The 18,028-nt window shown below is 38.9% G+C and overlaps 1 protein-coding gene across 1 annotated transcript in view; it reads right to left on the bottom strand.

The window, feature by feature from the left end:
• The window catches only part of mmp17a (matrix metallopeptidase 17a), a 94,075-nt gene that overhangs the window by 8,797 nt on the left and 67,250 nt on the right, over positions 1 to 18,028 (bottom strand). The window contains exons 4-9 of the mRNA XM_044334634.1: positions 14,787 to 15,073; positions 6,985 to 7,161; positions 6,253 to 6,355; positions 4,660 to 4,742; positions 3,775 to 3,927; positions 3,285 to 3,542 (exon numbers count right to left, since the gene is read on the bottom strand). Coding sequence (XP_044190569.1) covers positions 3,285 to 3,542; positions 3,775 to 3,927; positions 4,660 to 4,742; positions 6,253 to 6,355; positions 6,985 to 7,161; positions 14,787 to 15,073 — 1,061 coding nt within the window. The remainder of the gene's footprint in view (positions 1 to 3,284; positions 3,543 to 3,774; positions 3,928 to 4,659; positions 4,743 to 6,252; positions 6,356 to 6,984; positions 7,162 to 14,786; positions 15,074 to 18,028) is intronic.

Here is an 18,028-nt window from a genome sequence, read left to right as displayed (position 1 = left end):
GTTCAGCGCATCAGTTAGAAATAATGCAGGGAGGAATAGAATAATACAAACAGCCATGGTGATGATGATGTTTGATGAAGAGCAGCAGATGACCAGCAAAAACAACTTATTTTACTTTGGCGTGCTGTGCAATTGAAAAACACTCACAGCGTGTCAGCTAGACTACACCCAAAAGAGTGAAAAAATGCCATAATGTTAGCGGAGCGGAGCAGTGAACTCCTGCGCTGTGCGTGGAGCAGATGTCCATATAAAGAAATCTGTCACGAGCCGATGTCAGCTTGGGCTACAGTAAAAAAAAAAGTTGGACACTAAATGTTCAAAGTAGTCTGAAGCCGGTGCTTTTTGCTCACAGGAATTACTTCTACATACGTTTACCTCATTATTTGACACTTTGGCCATGCTTAACATGAACATCCAACACTGTAACATTATATATATGACTGAAAATAGGGAAAGGCATAATAGGTCCCCTTTAATATGAAAACATTTATTGGTGCAGCTTTACATCAGTTTACAGCAATACATTTCTGCATGAGTAAATGCAAATTCATGCTACATTGGGTGCATACGTAATATGACATATTTGCTCATTTACTCATTACTGAGTTATTTAATCAGGATAGTTTCGATTGAGGACTGAGATGTTATGTGTGAGTCAAATCATAATAGGAGCAAACAAAGTGCAGACTCGACCTACAAGTATATAGAGATGTAAATCAAGATGTTAAAAACACAGCTAAACTGATAATAAAAACAAACACCAACCTAAAAAACTATCAAAACTATCATAGTCTGAGCAGCTCATATTAGTATTAATTTTGCATGATTCAGTCAATGCAATGTAGTTCATATGGTGTGTTTACTGGTGTGTTTGTATGTATGTGAGACAGCCACTGTGACTGGCTGAGAGGGTTGATTGCTATAGGGAAGAAATTGATGCTGAGACAGATACTGTGAGGTCTGACTCACTGAAGCGTTCAATAAAATGCATGATTGCCCAAAAGAGACAAACTCGGCAGATGCTCTTAATGCCTTTTTTCTTGCTTTAGAGTCATTCATGTCTTTTACGGAGGACAATTGCAAGCTGGCAGGCTGGTCAATTGTTCAAATGGCAAACTTCAGATTAAATTTACACTATGCCATATGAATTTTAAAATAGCTTCTTCGTAGCATTTATAGCCGATTTTGTAATGATCTCTGCCCAAATTGAAACACATGAACAACAGAAAACAGCTAAATGTCTTCTATGTTCTCTTTTCAGTCTGTCACAGCCAACATCTGATAAAGAGTAGGACACACAGCTCAGCTGACAAAATTGTTATTTTATGGTTGACAAAATCAACATAAATAGAGGCTAATGACACAAAAGCTGTGTAATTGGCTATATTGACATTGAAAATGAGAGATTTCGGAGAAATTAACTTTACTGCCACACAGCTGACTGTAACTGGGCAGCTACAGACACAGACGGTTACTCAGCAAATTTAACCAGCTTACTGTGGGCAGCTGAGATAAAACTGAGTACATCCACACTAAGCCGGTTAAATTTGTCAACACATCTTTTTCTCTCCATTTCAACCCTCAATCCAGAATACAACTGTGGTTTTCTCTCCCAAAAACTGAGCTTTTCCAAAACAGTCTCCAGAGTGTGTAAAGCTCACACTAAAACGCCAGCTTGGTGTTTCTGTGCGTATGGGGAAAACTGAGGTTTTGCAAAACGATGACACAAGCTGCCCAGTGAAGGGCTGTGTGGCACTAAAGTTAAAAAGGACTTTATGTCATCTCTAACTTTCTCTGTGATCACTCATTTAAAATATTGATATAGCAGATTTGGTTAGCTGGGCTGCCTGTCTTACTCTTAACCAGATGTTGGCTATGATGCAGTTTGCCAACTGATAAAAGAGAACGAAGAAGAGAGGATTTAGATGTGTGGGAGATGGTATCTACAAAATCAGTCTGGAAATGCAAATTTGCATGCAAGTCATTTTCACACAAAAATGTTTTACAAATTAGACAGCATAGCGTAGACATAGTCTCAGAGCAGGAAGAGGCTGCGATGGATCTGTAGAACCAGATCAGGACTGACTATGAGACATCGGTTGTGATATAAGGTTATAACCTGATGCACCAGATGCTTTGTTACACAGAACCATCTGAGAAACCATCCTTAGAAACTGTTTGATGGCAGGCACTTTTAAAAAATACTTGGCTGGTGATTGGATATACCATCTGTCTATCACCATCTATCACGAGCTATTGCTTCTCATTGTCATCACATCCATTGCTACCAGTAGTTCTAGGACGCTGATTGGGCCAGAAGCGCATAACTTGAAGCCTTACAACATAGATTCTCGAGTGATCTTGGGATCTCATGAATCCAGCTGCCTTGCAAGGTAACTAAGGTTAATACAGGAGGAATATTCTCTGTTGGACCTCCTTGATTAGATTAGAGATCTTGTCATCCCATCTTAGTGTTTTCCTAACGGTGCTCCCCATGAACCTCACTGACTCCCCTGAGCTCACAGTGGCAGCTTGGATTAATGGGGAGACCAGCTTGTGGATTTATAACACCCAACACGGCTCTGTGTTTGCAGTGTAAAGGTCAAGGCTGTTGTAGGCGAGCCAAGATGCCAGTCTTACAAGCACTTTCTGGTAGACTGACTCAGTGTCTGTAATCTAAAAAGTTTGCTGTCTGGAAACTTGAGCAGCTTGCATGCATAAGGTCCCTAAAGGCAAACATACTGCTGCGCAGTTCATTTTCCATAACCACAGCTCACTTTTTATGGGTCACTGATTATTTGTTATTATTTGCAAAGAACCTAGATATCTATATGTCTGGATGGATTTCTGTGTGTATGTATGTGTGTGTGTGCAGCTACTTCATTTATGCTATGTTAATTGTTTGTAGCCTTTAGAAGAGGAGCTGCCAGCTGCCAGCTTCAGACCTGAATAATGACAAACAAACAGTTTGTCAAAGTGAGTTTTTCATATAAAATTTCTGGTCTCCAATTCCAAGTCAGGATTACCAGAGTGATGCAATTTTCCCTGACTTTTCACAGTTCCCTTTAGGGCCACAAAAGGTTTTCTAAACGTCACATTTTGAGTAGTGTTCCAGTGATAAGGAAATTTCTATTTGTGGCTCTGTTTAGATTTTGGTATTTATTTGTATGTTTTTTTAAATCTCTGTGATATTCAGAGACATCAGCTTTACAACGATTTGACAGTTAGCTGAAGTAAAACGAAAAGCAAAGAAGAATTAAGGGTGCCTTTTTCTGGCTACTCACCATCAGACCACCTCATGGCATCATCCAGTTGTGTCGGCAGCCCCTTCCAAAGTGTACTGTCTTTAGGGTAGCCCAGGTCCATACGTCTCAGGTGGTCATCGTAGCGCCAGTAATGGCTGTCCTTGAAGAAGTAGGTTTTGTCGTTGTGCATCCAAACAAAGGCCGCATCCACACCCTCCAAGGGTAGGCCAAAGTCACTGATTGGACGTGGGTAACCCTCTTCCACGTTATTGTCTTTAAATATCCAGTACTTTAGACCTGAAGAGGGTGGACAAAGAGGTAATAATTGAAGGAAGAAATAAATTGTATAGTTTGGAATGCATCCAGTTATAACTGAAACACATAAAAACATTAATATCAACTGTGCCTGATATGGAGTTGCATGGCAACAAAGACATACCAAAAGACAGTTAACTAAATCCACACAGACAAATGAAAAGGAGATGCTAAGAGAATCTTGAAATCAAATTGTAATACTTCTGCACTTCACCTTTGAAAAAGACTATTTTGTGGTCCCCGGGCCTCTCATACACAGCGTCCACACTGTCCAGATTGGGCGGAAGGCCCCTCCAGAAACGATGGATCTCAGCCGGGCGCAGAGACACCAAGTGCTTCTCTCTTGTTAGTCGCCAAAAATACTTTCCTATGACAGAGAGGAACAAGGTCAGTGTGAATTTCCTCACAATATCTTTTAGGTGTCTATTACAAGAACAGCCATGTTTACTTTTTAGTGTATAATCATATTGCAAGTCTTACTATTAGAAAAACTGAGGTTACAACAATACCATCAAGTCAGTCTAAATTTCTATTTAAAAATCATAATTTTACTACATTGTCACCTTTATTTTACTAACTTTATATACCTTTAAAAAAAGGATTTGGCAATATTACAGTTGGGCTTGTGCTTGGGAGCAGAGGTGTAACAGATTAGCAAGAAAGGGGACCTTAGCTAATATGTATGATGAATTGTTAGGTTATAAAAAATAATTGTCCATATGACTTTATTAAACAACAGAGTTCTCTTACTTTGCAAATGTATTAACCACAATGGCTAATGAGCCAGAAACATCAATTTCAAGCTAAGCCGATAACAACAAGACAGTCTGGGCCCTATAGGAACATTTCATTTAGACTGCAGATTATGTGATTGTGTGTAAGCCTGTGAGTAGAGCCCTGGGAGCCACACATGACTTGGCTTTCTATTGATCGCTGGAGCCACCAGTCTGCCCTATACCCAGCCACCCTGTCCCTTACTCTTTCAATTTATGTCTTCTCCATTCACCTCTTTTTCTCTCTTCTCTCTCGCTATCACCCTCTATCCATCTGCCTGTCCGTCTGTCTCTCTTGTTCACTTTCTCCTTTTAGGCTTGAATACCTTTGAAAAAGAAGGCCTCCCCTCGTATTTGGGCCACAGCATCAAAGTGGCTGGTGCATCTGTCTGGGGCATCTCGCGCCAGCCTTAGAGAGATGGATGAGCCGCGGGGAAAGGTGGAGGAAGGAGGACAGAAAAGTTGACGATTATAGAAAAAGATCAGGACAAAGGGGACAGGAGAAATACAAAGTTTTCTTCCATCAAAAAACAGAGAAAACGGGAGAAAAGTTACCAAATAAAAAGTTCTGACATAAAATGAAGCATCGCTTATTGCAAGGTATACATTTCAACTAAGAAAGTTCCAACCCAGTAAATCCAATTTGCATACTCAAAAAAAAAAAACCAACCATGTGATAATTGCAGTCACCCACGGAGAGAGTCTGAATGTGTGCAAGCAAGTGCATGTGTTCCTTCAATTAAATAGGCTAAACATTAGGTGAAATGCTATCACGCTGACACGTCGAGGTCCCCCAGTGCATTTATCCCAGGGGCTAATAAGTGATTTAAAGCACTGACGTGGTTGGCCTGCCAATGATGAAGCCATTAGCACCACAGGGCTGCCACTGTGAGTGAGAGTCCACCAGCCCTCGTATTATCAACAAAGATCTCCATTCAGTGCTCTGTTAACACAGCACCGCTGCCTAGTGGTCAGCATTTGTGACCCTTGTCAAGCATAATCCAGCATTTGCACGCATCATGTCCTGACGGAGGAGGTGAAAAATGAGTAATGATGGCAGTAAAAGGCAGAGTGATGAGGAAAAGTGGGTCTTTGGTATATTAATATTTGTATGTGTGTATGCATGGAGGTCAGCAAGCATTGGGCATTGCTGGCAATGTAACCGCAATAGTTTGATTACTCCCTAAGTAAGCTGCCCTCCATTAATTCAAGAGACATCAGAGTACAGTTAACTCACTTGAAAAACAACAGTCTCTGCTTATATTAGTTGGTAATTAACATATCAAAATCTATACCATTAGCACCATGGCAAGTTAACAAAAATACAAAGGAGTTCTTGTTTAGAGTATAAATGATCAAAGTAGACTGTACTGGATAGGATGTGATTTTTCTATTTTGTCCTGCTCATTGGCTATTACATAACATCTCTTTTAACGCCAAATGATCAGTTACTGCATTAAATTTGTAGGCATGGTGGCCAGAGGATAAAACCTACTTACTATGGTAATCTGCTGGTCTTTAGCATCAGCACATTGCAATAACACTGACCACATTCATGCTCCTGAGATGAAGAGCCCTTGAGCTTGTGTTGTGTGTGCCACCCTTAAGCCAATCTTTCCTTTTTAGCTCTCCTAGAGGCTCCACACTGCAGCATTTACGGGCTGTTAGTGAGGCTTTATACTTTAAACTTTGCCTTTCAGTGTTTATCTACAGGGGGCATTTATCCCAGCCTCTGCTCCAACATCTTTACTAAGGCAGAGACAACAAGGGCCTGAGGGAACTTGGAAAAGAATAAGCCGAGAAAGAGACACAAAAAAAAAGAGGATGAAAGGGTTGAGGTGGATTATTTCATGTGTTTGACAACCGGAAGAGTTGAGTTCTTTGTGCTGCACTAAAAGGACACTGGATCATCTACTTACAGGACAGTGGATCTGTTTTCAGGGAGGTCCAGCAGGACAGGAGGTTCAGCTGTCTGGGAGGGGTTGCCTGGTTGAATGGTGTGGGACACTGAGTCTCTGACACCTGGGAGGGATATGTGATTAAGTCACAATGAATCAAATAAACATATTAAAACATCAGTGCTGAATTGATTAATTGATCTATTAATTAGTTGGTAGACAACTCAGTGGTTTATAATTCCTTCTCAAATGTGAAGGTTTGCTGCTTTTGTTTTATATCATTGTCAACTGGATACCCATGTGGGGTATCATCAGTTTTTTGTCATTCTGTAAATTAAACAATTATTCGATTAATGGAAAAACTAATTGATACTGAACTAATCTTAAGTTGTTACCTCAGTTTGTCCTCTTTTCTCTTTTTAATTTGGTATATATTACATAAAAGGTGTACTTTCTGTCTAAGTGTCTGTGCTTTTTAAAAAAAATCATCTTCCTCCTTCACAGTCCTGTCCCTCACTATTCTTCCCTGCATTTCATCCTCACCTTCATAATCATTATTCCCCCTCCCGTACGCTGCTACTCTCTATATCAACGAATGATGTGATAAGGTCATATGCCATAAAGAGGTCCAATTAACTCCATCCATGTTTTCATTAATCAATGAACTTGCTCTACAGAGCTCATCAATTGCTCTCTCTCTCTGTTCCACACAAACACAAACACACACAAATCAGGGGATGGATGATTCCTCACCGTAGAGCTGCCAGACGCGGACCTTGTCTTCATAGGGTAGGTCGTATTTCAGAGGGTCTCCTACAGGACCCTGGTAGTATGGTCTCATGATGGACTCCATGGCTGAGGTATGGCCCAGGCCGATGGCGTGACCAAACTCATGGACTGCAACCGCAAATAGATCCATCCCATGAGAGTCTGAAGGAGACAGAGGGAGAGAGAGAAGATATCATCATGCTTTTTTTAAACATGTTTTTATTCATCTTCTATTGATTAGTAATTGATGATTGTGTGCCTTTTATTAAAGACTTATTGTATTTTCTTTATTGTATCACTGTTTGTGTTGTTTTGTATGTGTTCTCCTGTTCGGCTATGAGTAAATGTAAATGCTCTGATATATAACATTTATATACTGAATTAAAAATTAAATTAACATGAATAAATATGTTGTGTAATATATTTTGTAACAATGCATATTTGAACTTGAACTTGAAACTGAACTGGAATAAAACAAGAAGACATACACCCTGCACTTTTGAAAACTGCAAAATTTGCACCTCTTCATCTTTTAAACTGGAGTTATTTAGGTGAGCAGTCAGTCCAATCAAACAAGCAGCTGCAGAATGCTGCACACAGCAAATATTTCTTCCCTACAATCGTTGCTGTCCACCATGGTAGTAAATTACTTAACAAGGAAATTGCACACTTAAAATCTTAGACACAACTCCTCTTCCCTGCTCTCAGCATTTTGAAACGAACCTGCTTCCTTTTGGTGTGATAAGAGGAAACAGTCACAACGGACAGTGATGCAAGAGATGAAGATACTGTTAAAGGAGCCACAATGAGACATGATAAAGATTTAATAAAGATCTACAATCTCAGCTTCAGCTTTGACAGAGATCACCTTGCTGCTTTAAGTGTGTGACTTTTGTAGAATCAACATGACCCCTGTTTGCATGTTTATCCCTTTTATATGTGAACTCTATAGGTTGTCAGTTAAGAGGCGTGACAGGCAGTTCTGGTGGCTGTGAGTGCTGTTAGGCGTGTGGTGTAGTGAGATAACTATGGTAATACTGCCTGAGCCCCTGGGCTGCCAATCAAAACCTGAGTGTGGAAAGACACCTAAAGAGGCTGCAGGCTATTAAAGCACATTTCCCTCGATGTTCAACTAAAAAGAAAAGGCAAAGCCTCCAAAAACTCCTTGTCTGGCTCTGCTAAGCAAGACAAAACCAGGGGTTTAGAGATTTAGATTTGCAAAAATGTGAGTGCCAGCGTGTCGAGCCAAGCTAGCTTAGAGTTCCTTGGTGGCTCGGCTAGGCTCATTCTGTTAACCTTATGTTGGCCTCGACTTGGGAACAACTCAGTGCTGTGCTCTGTCAAAAGACAAAGGACAATTGGAGACATGCACTTGTGCTTACAACACCTGGGATACTCAGAAGCCAAATGCCAAGTCTAATCTACAACAGCACACGGTGCAGAGAGGAAGGTGGATAAAAGGAGGGATTGAGGGGGAGAGAACAGGGATTCAGAACAAAGTAGGTACCATGTCATCGTATTTACAGTCCATCTGAGGTTGACAGAAAATACCTTATACCTGCGGACAAAGTCAGAGCGGACAGATTTGGGTGGATGAACGAGATTCATTGAGTTAGACACCCATGGAAGACAGAAATAGAGCAGAGAGGAGAGAGAGGAAGACAGACAGAAAGGTTCTGGGTAAACAGTGACAAGCAGAATGATATCACTACATCATAGAGGGCATGATCAGTAACATACACCAAACTAATGGAACTGTTCTCAGGGTATCAAAAGATATTATATTAAAAAAATCTCATTACTCAGATGCACAGTAAATACAATATATTAAGGGGTGCTTCTACCTTGGATGCAGCACGATGTATCCAGAATGCTACAAAACATAGCCTGCAGCATTTGGTTAAAAGTTTAATAAGGTTGGTGCATCATATATTGGATAGAAAGAAGCAGGAGCCCAACTAGCCGAGGGCTATCCTTTTTATTTGATGTGAATCATTGTAACGTTGTCACCTTGCAATACCTGGAGCCAATGACTCTAGAATCTGTGTTTGTATCAGGATATTTGAGGTATACAATTGTTTTTTTAATGATGTTTAAAGCAGGTCATGTTAAAAGCGCTGGGATGAAACAACACATTTACTTCTTTTGTTCATGAGCATGTGGGTGAAATTAGAAGATGAAAAGCAAACACAGAGGATGATGATACAGCAATTCCAGCAGCCCCCATTCAGTTTAAATCAAAGGTCTGGAAATGTGTTGGATTTCACAATTCAAGAGATGAAGCAAAGCTGAATATGAGTAAAGCTATTTGCAGACACAACCATGGAGAGGTCAAGTATTGTACACTTCCCATTTCGCAGTGATATGAGGTAGCAGCTTTGACAGGAGCTCAGACAGTCAATATAATGAATTCAACCTAAGAAAACATTAATTCTTTAGCATAGTAGAAAGGAATAAGAGAAAACATTGAGGGGCCTCAATTTTTATGGAAATTCATGTAGAACAATTGCAGTATGAGGTACTGAAATAATTTCATGAGGTCCCTAAAAATACATTCTGGCCATATCTGCAGCCACAGCTGACCCACATATCTGGTGCCAGCATTTTTAAAGCTCCGAGTGAAGGTGCTATTACTCATATATACTACATTATTGGAAAGTACAGTGAAGCCATGATTTTATTCCATGCTCCAGTAGTGAGTCCAACCCCTACTCACTAAAACTCAAACGGGAAGGCTGATCACGATATTAATATTTCTGTGGAGGAATAGTCTTGAATCCTTAGAAATATATCAAAAAGGTGTCCAGAGAAATGAAAATATGGCATGTGTACTTTGAAATATTTATCAGAGTTTATTGAACTCTGTCTGGGCTCCAAGAAGTAAAACTCCGTCAGATGAGCTCATATAATATCTTCTAGAGGTACCTCAAAGTTGGAAATCAAAAAATTGTGAACAAAATATGTACTGAATGGGACATTTGTCAGTGCTCTCTGGTGGACGAACTATGTAATGGCAACACTGCTTATGAATTACATGTCTTTGGCCTTTCTGCACTGCAGTTTCTTATGACTTATCCAGAGGCATACATGCTGATACCAATATTTTTGATAAACTAAATCAGCTGATAATATCTCCCAAGCAATTGTACTGGTCGGGCTCCAATAGAGAATGTTATTAAATGTTATTTTCCCTTTTCTTAAGCTAGTCTATGTATTTAGAGACAACTCCCCTCTGTGATTTTTACATGCCCACGGCACAGTGGATGCAAAAACCTGTCAAAAACTAATTGAGACAAATGGAAATCTGCATCTGCTCCTTTTGTGAATATGTAGTGTGTTAAATTAGGCAGCTCTGGAAAAATGATCCTTTGAGCTACTGGACAGACTGGATGGCAGCTATACAAAACAGGAGATGTGGGACTGTCACATCAATGGTCCAAATTTAATCAAGACATTTTCAGTGAGCAAGAATGAACATTTAGGCGGAGCTGGCTCAACGCCATCAATGGGTAAATGGAGGAAAAAGAAAGGAGGCAATGTGTTGCTTTTCCTGACAAACAGAACACCTGCCTGTAACATTAAGTATGTTTTGATTCAGATCAAAGCTACAGCCAAGAAATAAAATGAGGACACAATGCTAAATGAAAAATCTTATTTTTGTTTCTAGCATTGTTTAGAATTCAGTATCAACTGTTCTTCATGGTCCAAAACAATAAAAGTAACCAAAATATCTCAAACTGAAAAAATCCAGAATTGCTTCATGTTAAATTGTCTCTTTACAGCTGTTATAATAAATATTTTGATATTAAGAATAGATCACATGACTGCTTCTGTTTGAAAGGAGTCGCTTGTAGTGACGAACTAACAGAAATGTATCACGCCTAGAGCCTCAGCTCTATAGGGCTTCTAAGCAAGCTTCAGCTGATTGTTTTGGATGTTCGGTCTGCAACTTTACCGTTTTGGTTTCCTCAAACTCTCATGAATATCGTTTTCAGCCACAGCAGGCAGCTGCTTACAGCAAAAAAGCTCTAAAAATCCACTGTATATTACCTGCTCAACATAATAAAGTCAAACAAAACAAAGACAAAAGTTAGCGACTAGTTGGTGACTATAGTGGAGCATTTATTTTCCTCATGGACGTCACATACAAAGTTAGAAGAACTTACATTTATCAGGAACACAACTTCAGATGAATGCAAATTCTAATGTCTCTACTGGATGTGTAAATAAGAAACTGTTACATCAACTTTTTGAGATGATAATATGTCAACATTGTGTTTAAAGTTTGTTTCCATGCTGCTCCCAAGTGGCCAAAAAGTCAGTTAATGCAGGTTTAAGAAACAGAAAAAGGAAAAATACAAGTATACTGTGACAGTATCAAAGGCTCAAACTGAGTAGAACTAAAACTCAGAGGCAGAATTGTCTGTGCTGTATTCAGTAGGTCATTTGACCTAAATGTCAGTCTGAAACATTTGAATACCACATTGCTTTAGAGTTACACAGTTAATTGGGTAGCTATTATCCTTTCCAGTGCATCTGAAAGAAATAGAATATTTGAAATTCTATAATTAGCAAGGACATTGGCCTAGAGGTAAGTCCCAAATTGCTAAAGGCATTTGAGTAGACGGTCTCAAACTTTGAGGGCATTTTGACTGTGCAAGGGCAGAGGCAAAACTTTCAGGGATAGGATCAATATCTTGTTTCTATAGCATAGAAATAACGCTGTCTCTAGTATACTATCTATATCTAAAATCACATAAACCTTAATTCTGTGATAAAAGAATGTTACAAAATCAAAGGCAGCAGTAAACAGCGCCGGATCATTTTTACTGGCATTGATTGGCCATAAGAAACAGGAGGCTTTAGTGCTTTTACAGTCCAGCCAAGAAGTGAGAGGAAGATGCCTTACAAATGGAAAAGTCTTCATGTGTTGTATTTGATATACATTTCACTCTTTGACAGTGAACGAATGAAGTAACCTTGAAAGCAGGAACATTTAGGTAAAATGACTCACAGCCAGAACAATTTATCTTTCCACAGCATCCTCTCACAGTGAACGCTATAGTATGTCTTATCACTTATCATCATCAATTACTTATCATCACTGATAAGTAATTTATGGCTGCAAACAATTCTTTGCACAGACATTCACATTTGTTTAATTTAATTCATAAAAGACAAGATCACAACTGTGTCCCCTCCTGTCCTCACTTTCCTGTTAACATCAATCAAACCTTTGTCTATGTAAATGATTCTATAAACTACTACAGCATCCTTTGCCTGTCCTGTCCTCTTTAAACTGCTATTTTTAGCCAAGCCACCAAAATACTTCTAAATCATATCTTTTATGATTTATAACTGATAAAGGTGACTCTTTAAGTCTGATTTGACTTGATGTAAGTGCAGCGTTTGACACAGGTGATTCCAATGTATTGCCTGGAGCACTGACTCAGGCTCACTGATGCGGCTCCTGACTGAAATAAATTGTACCTTCTAAGTTGAACTCTCTCTTTTTTGTTTAGGAAGAAAAAGTTTCAGTCCTTCAGCTTTGAGAATATGTGTTTCAAAGAAATTCTTTCAATTTTCGTTGAAAATGACAATGACAGCTATTTTTCTCTCTGCTTTATCATCTACAGGGGTACATTTATTTATCAGGGACAACACGTGTTATACATGCAGATTAAAGTTATACCTAGAGTATACTTGTTTCTACAATCAGTGGACAGGTGTTTGGGTTAAATCTTTAATGTTCCCTCAACATCAAAAAGTATGATCTAGATAAATAGGTTATCTAATTTGTTTACCTTCACAGCAGAGTCTCATCTCTTACATACTGACTAAGTATTATTCACATTACACAATATAAACACAGTTTAGAACATTACAGACCTGATATCAATAGATAATCTGCGTCACAGTCAAGGCAGGAACTCAAGGAACTCTCTGAACTTCCAGTTTCTTTATGACAAACAGTGTTGTAAGCTTCACACATTTGTTGCCATAGCAATGAGGACTCCTGAACACCAGATGCACACAGGCGTTTTAACTCAGACATGAGTCTAATGCATCTAACTTTTTGTTCTTGGGGTTAAATAACTACTGTTGCTAATTCATTTCTGATTTTAAGAGAGGAACAGATTGGGGTCATAAAAGAAAAGAACACACCTATGCCCCCTCCCTTCCTCATTGCCCTGTTCCCATTAACCAAACCTTTGTCTATGCAGATGATGCTGTAAACTACTACAACATCCTCTACCTGCCCTGACACTGCTGCTGCCTGCTGGGAAGTCTAATTGGAGCACACTGAGCTGCTGTCCTGTAACATATGGTTCACATCTTTAACAGGGAAAAAGGAAAAGATAGAGATGTACACAGGCCCTGGATGCATCATGGACTTACCAGCTGGGACTTCATCTACAACCACATTACAAGCTGAGCAGGATGGCATAGTGAGCCTGTGAGTCTGACTATGTGCCATGCATATGTGTCTTAATTTCTCTAAGATCAAGTGATCATCACAGTATTTGCACATGACCACATTTTTTTGTTATGGTGACCATAGTAATAAGTTTGTTATCTGACCCACTACACCGTGATATCTCACCAGTGGTGGAATAAATATTCTTTACTTACTGTCTGAAAAAGTAGCAACATTAGAGTATAACTTACAAAAAAAGTACAATATTTCCTTTTAAAATGTTGCAGAGTTTAAGCATTAAATTGTATAAAGCGGAAATAAGAGTATTTTAGGCATTACTTCTACATACATTTACCTCATTATTTGAAACTTTGGCCAAGTTTAATATGAACATCCAACATTGTAAAATTATATATATTACTGAAAATAAGGAAGAGCATAATAGGTTCCCTTTAAGTAAAGAACTTTCCACCACAATCCCTCACTACAAAGATGGACTACTATTCCTGCACAAAACAGTGTTCATAACCCTGGAAATCTCATCACTGTGTCATTGTGACCAAATCACTCTTTTATCGATTGTCACTGGAGCAGCTGTCAGTTCTTTTCAGTTTTTTATTGCCATAACTTGAAGAAATTTTTTTGCTGCTGTAATCATTCTAAACATAGTGCTTTCCTCTTTTTTCCCTTCCCAATAATTCATCTATTAACAATTTTAAAAGACTCAATTATTGAGAAAACCCTATGGCTTCATTAACAATCAAGGTGGATCATTAAGTCAGCAGTAAACATTTATTATTTAAAAAACACTTGGGTATCAGTGGTGTATAAGAGTCGATTGTTTGTTTATGGCAGTTGGAGGAAATGAAAGGATGCCTTTTATAACTCCTAATAAGCATGTGATAACAATCACCACTGCTTTAATCACTTCTCTGAGTCCTGTATCAGAGCCCATTGTATGTTATATTCATAGTTCTAACAAATGAAATATTAATTATAGAATCTGGAACATGAACAAAGGATAGAAGCACAGCTTGGATCCAAAATACAGTTAGCGTTCTAGTTTTGGATATAGAAACCTTGGCAAGCATGCAAGTTCAGAACAGTTTTCAGGCTCTTTTTCATTTTCTTTAAGTTTTCTAGTCACAGGCTGTTTCAATCTTCTCATTTTATAGTACTTTGGGAGTCTCCAAGAAAATGTGTTGGTGAAAACTTTCCCAGAGCATCAATTCCTCTCCATCCTTCCTCATCATCCTTCCATTTTCTACTATTTTGATTCAGACACACAATGTTATTCAAGTGTATGTGTACAGTAACATTCCAACACAAACCAGTGATGTACACCACTAACACAAGAAATGTTCCTCACCTGGTGACCTGAAGGTCCATGCCTCGTCATCATCAAAGTGCGTATCCCCAGCTGTGAACCTCTCACCAGGGAAAAATGCGTGCGCCACGGTGCCCCCTGGCCCATCAAATGGATATCCATCATTGTGGTCGGCCTTAGTGAAGTCGATCTGAATGTCTGCATCACTTCCTGCCACCTCGTGGAAGTTAAGCGGTGCAATGTCGCTCCAGACCTTCAAGGCATAGTACATCAGGGCTCGAACAGTGTCCCTGCCCAGTAAGGCTGAATCCTTAGGGAAGGTTCTCACTCTGAGAGAGAAGAAAGGGAGAAAGAGGATATATAGAAGAAACAAAGAAAAGTAGTAGTGAATATTCTCAGGTGTGTTGTGTTTTCTTCCACAGAAAGCCTTGTAGCAGTTTTACAGCAAATTCACCTTTAGATCTGAACAGACATCATTTCACACATATCATAAAATTCATGTCCTTGATGCCTTCCAAACATTTATTGCACCTGTTATAACCTCCTAGTGGTTACAATTAGTCCTCATACCACAACAACAGAATAGGTCTATTTTCAAGGACTCCCACAACAACATATATGAGCACCTGACCACATACAGGACTGTAATATGCTGCTCTCCAAAACCGTTACATTACAAACATTAAAAATACTTATTTTTTATGGTGTGACAATGTTGTGGTTAAGGTCTGATTAGGTTTAGGCACAAAAGCCACTTGGTTAGGGTTAGGGAGAAGATCTTGGTTTGGGTAAAAATGATCCCTTGAAATGTGGTTTCTATTTCCTTAAAGTTACGCAACCTTCATTGTCACGGCAACAGTAAACACCACATCACGTTTTTTAAAAATATTTCCCAACTTGGTTGTAAACGGGACGCGAACAGCAGTCTCCCGTTACAAAGTCCACTTTTTGACATATACCTCTATATATCTAGTTATCCACTCAACCTGCCTTCTCCTAATAAGGCAAATTATCAGTGTAAAGTCACCTTATATTGACATCATATGAACTGTGTCACTTCTCTGGGTCATAACTACAACAGATGGCGTAAACGTAACTATAGGTCGTTTTTGCCGGCCTGAATTTTAGACCTATACTGTCATTTTTCTTGTGAGGATGGGCTGGCATTGTCCAATCTTTACATGAAAAAATAAAATGTAATAAATGAAAAAATACATCCTGAGTCCTACCACTCGACCTTTAAACTGCCATTTTTAGCCAAGCCAACAAAATACTTTCAAATAATATCTTTCATGAATGATACCTGATAAAGGTGACTCTTCAAGTCTGATTTGACTTGATGTAAGTACAGCTTTTGACACAGGTGATTCCAATGTATTGCCTGGGGCACTGACTCAGGCTCACCGATGCAGCTTTTAACTGAAATAAATTGTACCCTCTAAGTTGAGCTTTTTCTTTTGTGTTTAGGAAGAAAACATTTCAATCCTTCAGCTTTTAGTTGAAAATTACACTGACAGCTATTTTACTCTCTGCTTTATTATCTAAAAGGGTACAAATTTACTTTTACTTTTTTTTTTTTTTTTTTTACTTTTTACAACACATCTCATATATACAGATAAATATTTTACATATCCAGAGAATATACTTGTTTTTACAATCAGTGAACAGGAGTTTAGGTTAAATCTTTAACATTCCCTCAACCTCAAAAAGTATGATTTAGATAAATAGTAGGGGTGGGAATAACAGATGAACTCATGATACAATGCTATCACAGTATTCTTCCCATGATAACAATATATATCACAACAAAGGGGATTCTGCGATAGGTGATATATCACAAAGAAATAATCTAAGATGTATCACGATACTATAACTGAAGAAGATAAAAATATTTCAAAGACCAGGAGAGAGTCAGAAAATGTGTGATGTTTATTAACAGTACCTTAGTTTCACAGAAAACAAATGCTGCCAAGTATAAATATCACAACGCTGCTTACTGAAGCCTCAGCTTGTGCCTCTGACACACAGCTGCTGGTAGTGTTAGCAAGTCTGATAAGAGACAACAGAGAGGAAATGTGCTAATAACCCAAAGATTTATTCCTTTTCTGTGGCAGTAAACACAACACATGGACCCGCCAATAACTAAATGTGCTGTGTTCAGAGCTCTAAAAGATATTCAGGGCTGATTACGGTAACATTAACATGATAAAGCAGGGCCACAGCTACGTATTGACACTCCCCCACAGACACTCACAACGGACAGCCTCTAGGTGCTGTGCCGCTATCTCAGCTACAACAAAGTTACCATTCAGAAACTTTTACAAAGGACCATGAATGTGCTTCTAGTGACTGTCAAAGCTCCAGCAGATTCCATGTGTTTCCAGCATGGACACGGACAGTCTGAGAGCAGTTGCTCATGGCTCATTATTTTGCTTGCATTTCTTCTTCGCTGTCATCTACTATTGCTGCTCATCTGAACAATCTGTCCAACACCTCCATAAGAAGGTGGAGGGTAGTGGTGCTCTGGTAGCCAAAGTAACTGAATCAATTCTGAGTGGTCCTGTATTTAAAAAAAAAAAAATCGATACTTGCCACCAGTGTATTGACAATGTAGAAGTGGAAATATCATGATATGCTGTAATATTGTTTTTGGTGTCCCACCCCTAATAAATAAGTTATCTAATTTGTTCACCTTCACAGCAGAGTCTCATCTGTTACATAAAGACTAATTATTAGTCAGTTAACACAATGAAAACACAGCTGAGAACATTACAGACCTGATTTCAATGGATAATCTGCGTCAGAGTCAAGACAGAAACTCAAGGACCTCTCTGAACTTCCAGTTTCCTTATTACAAACAGCGCTGTAAGCTTCACACAGTCATTTGTTGCCATAGCAATGGAGACTCCTGAACACCAGTTGCACACAGGCATTTTAACACAGACATGGGTCTAATGCATCTAACTTTTTGTTCTTGGGGTTAAATAACTACTGCTGCTACAGATCTTACTAGATTTTTATGGTTATAGATGACCCAACACAAGTATCAACCAATAATGAAACTATGACCCCAGCATGTTCAGTTGTTTTACAGACTGATAGAAAAAAAAAGAATTTGCACATGCCCCCAAAACAAGGGCCATTCCACTTTAACATATCACAGTTAATAGCTGCCAACATGACCAAACCAATTTTGTCAGCATGCCTGATTAAGCCTACAAACCTACCTGCTTCTGATGAAACATCTCTTGAATTATCCAGGTTGGAAGTTACATACAGCTGAA

The sequence above is a fragment of the Thunnus albacares genome, chromosome 18 (genome assembly GCF_914725855.1).
Source record: "Thunnus albacares chromosome 18, fThuAlb1.1, whole genome shotgun sequence".
Lineage (NCBI taxonomy): Eukaryota > Metazoa > Chordata > Actinopteri > Scombriformes > Scombridae > Thunnus > Thunnus albacares.
This window is presented reverse-complemented; position numbering and strand designations above follow the sequence as displayed.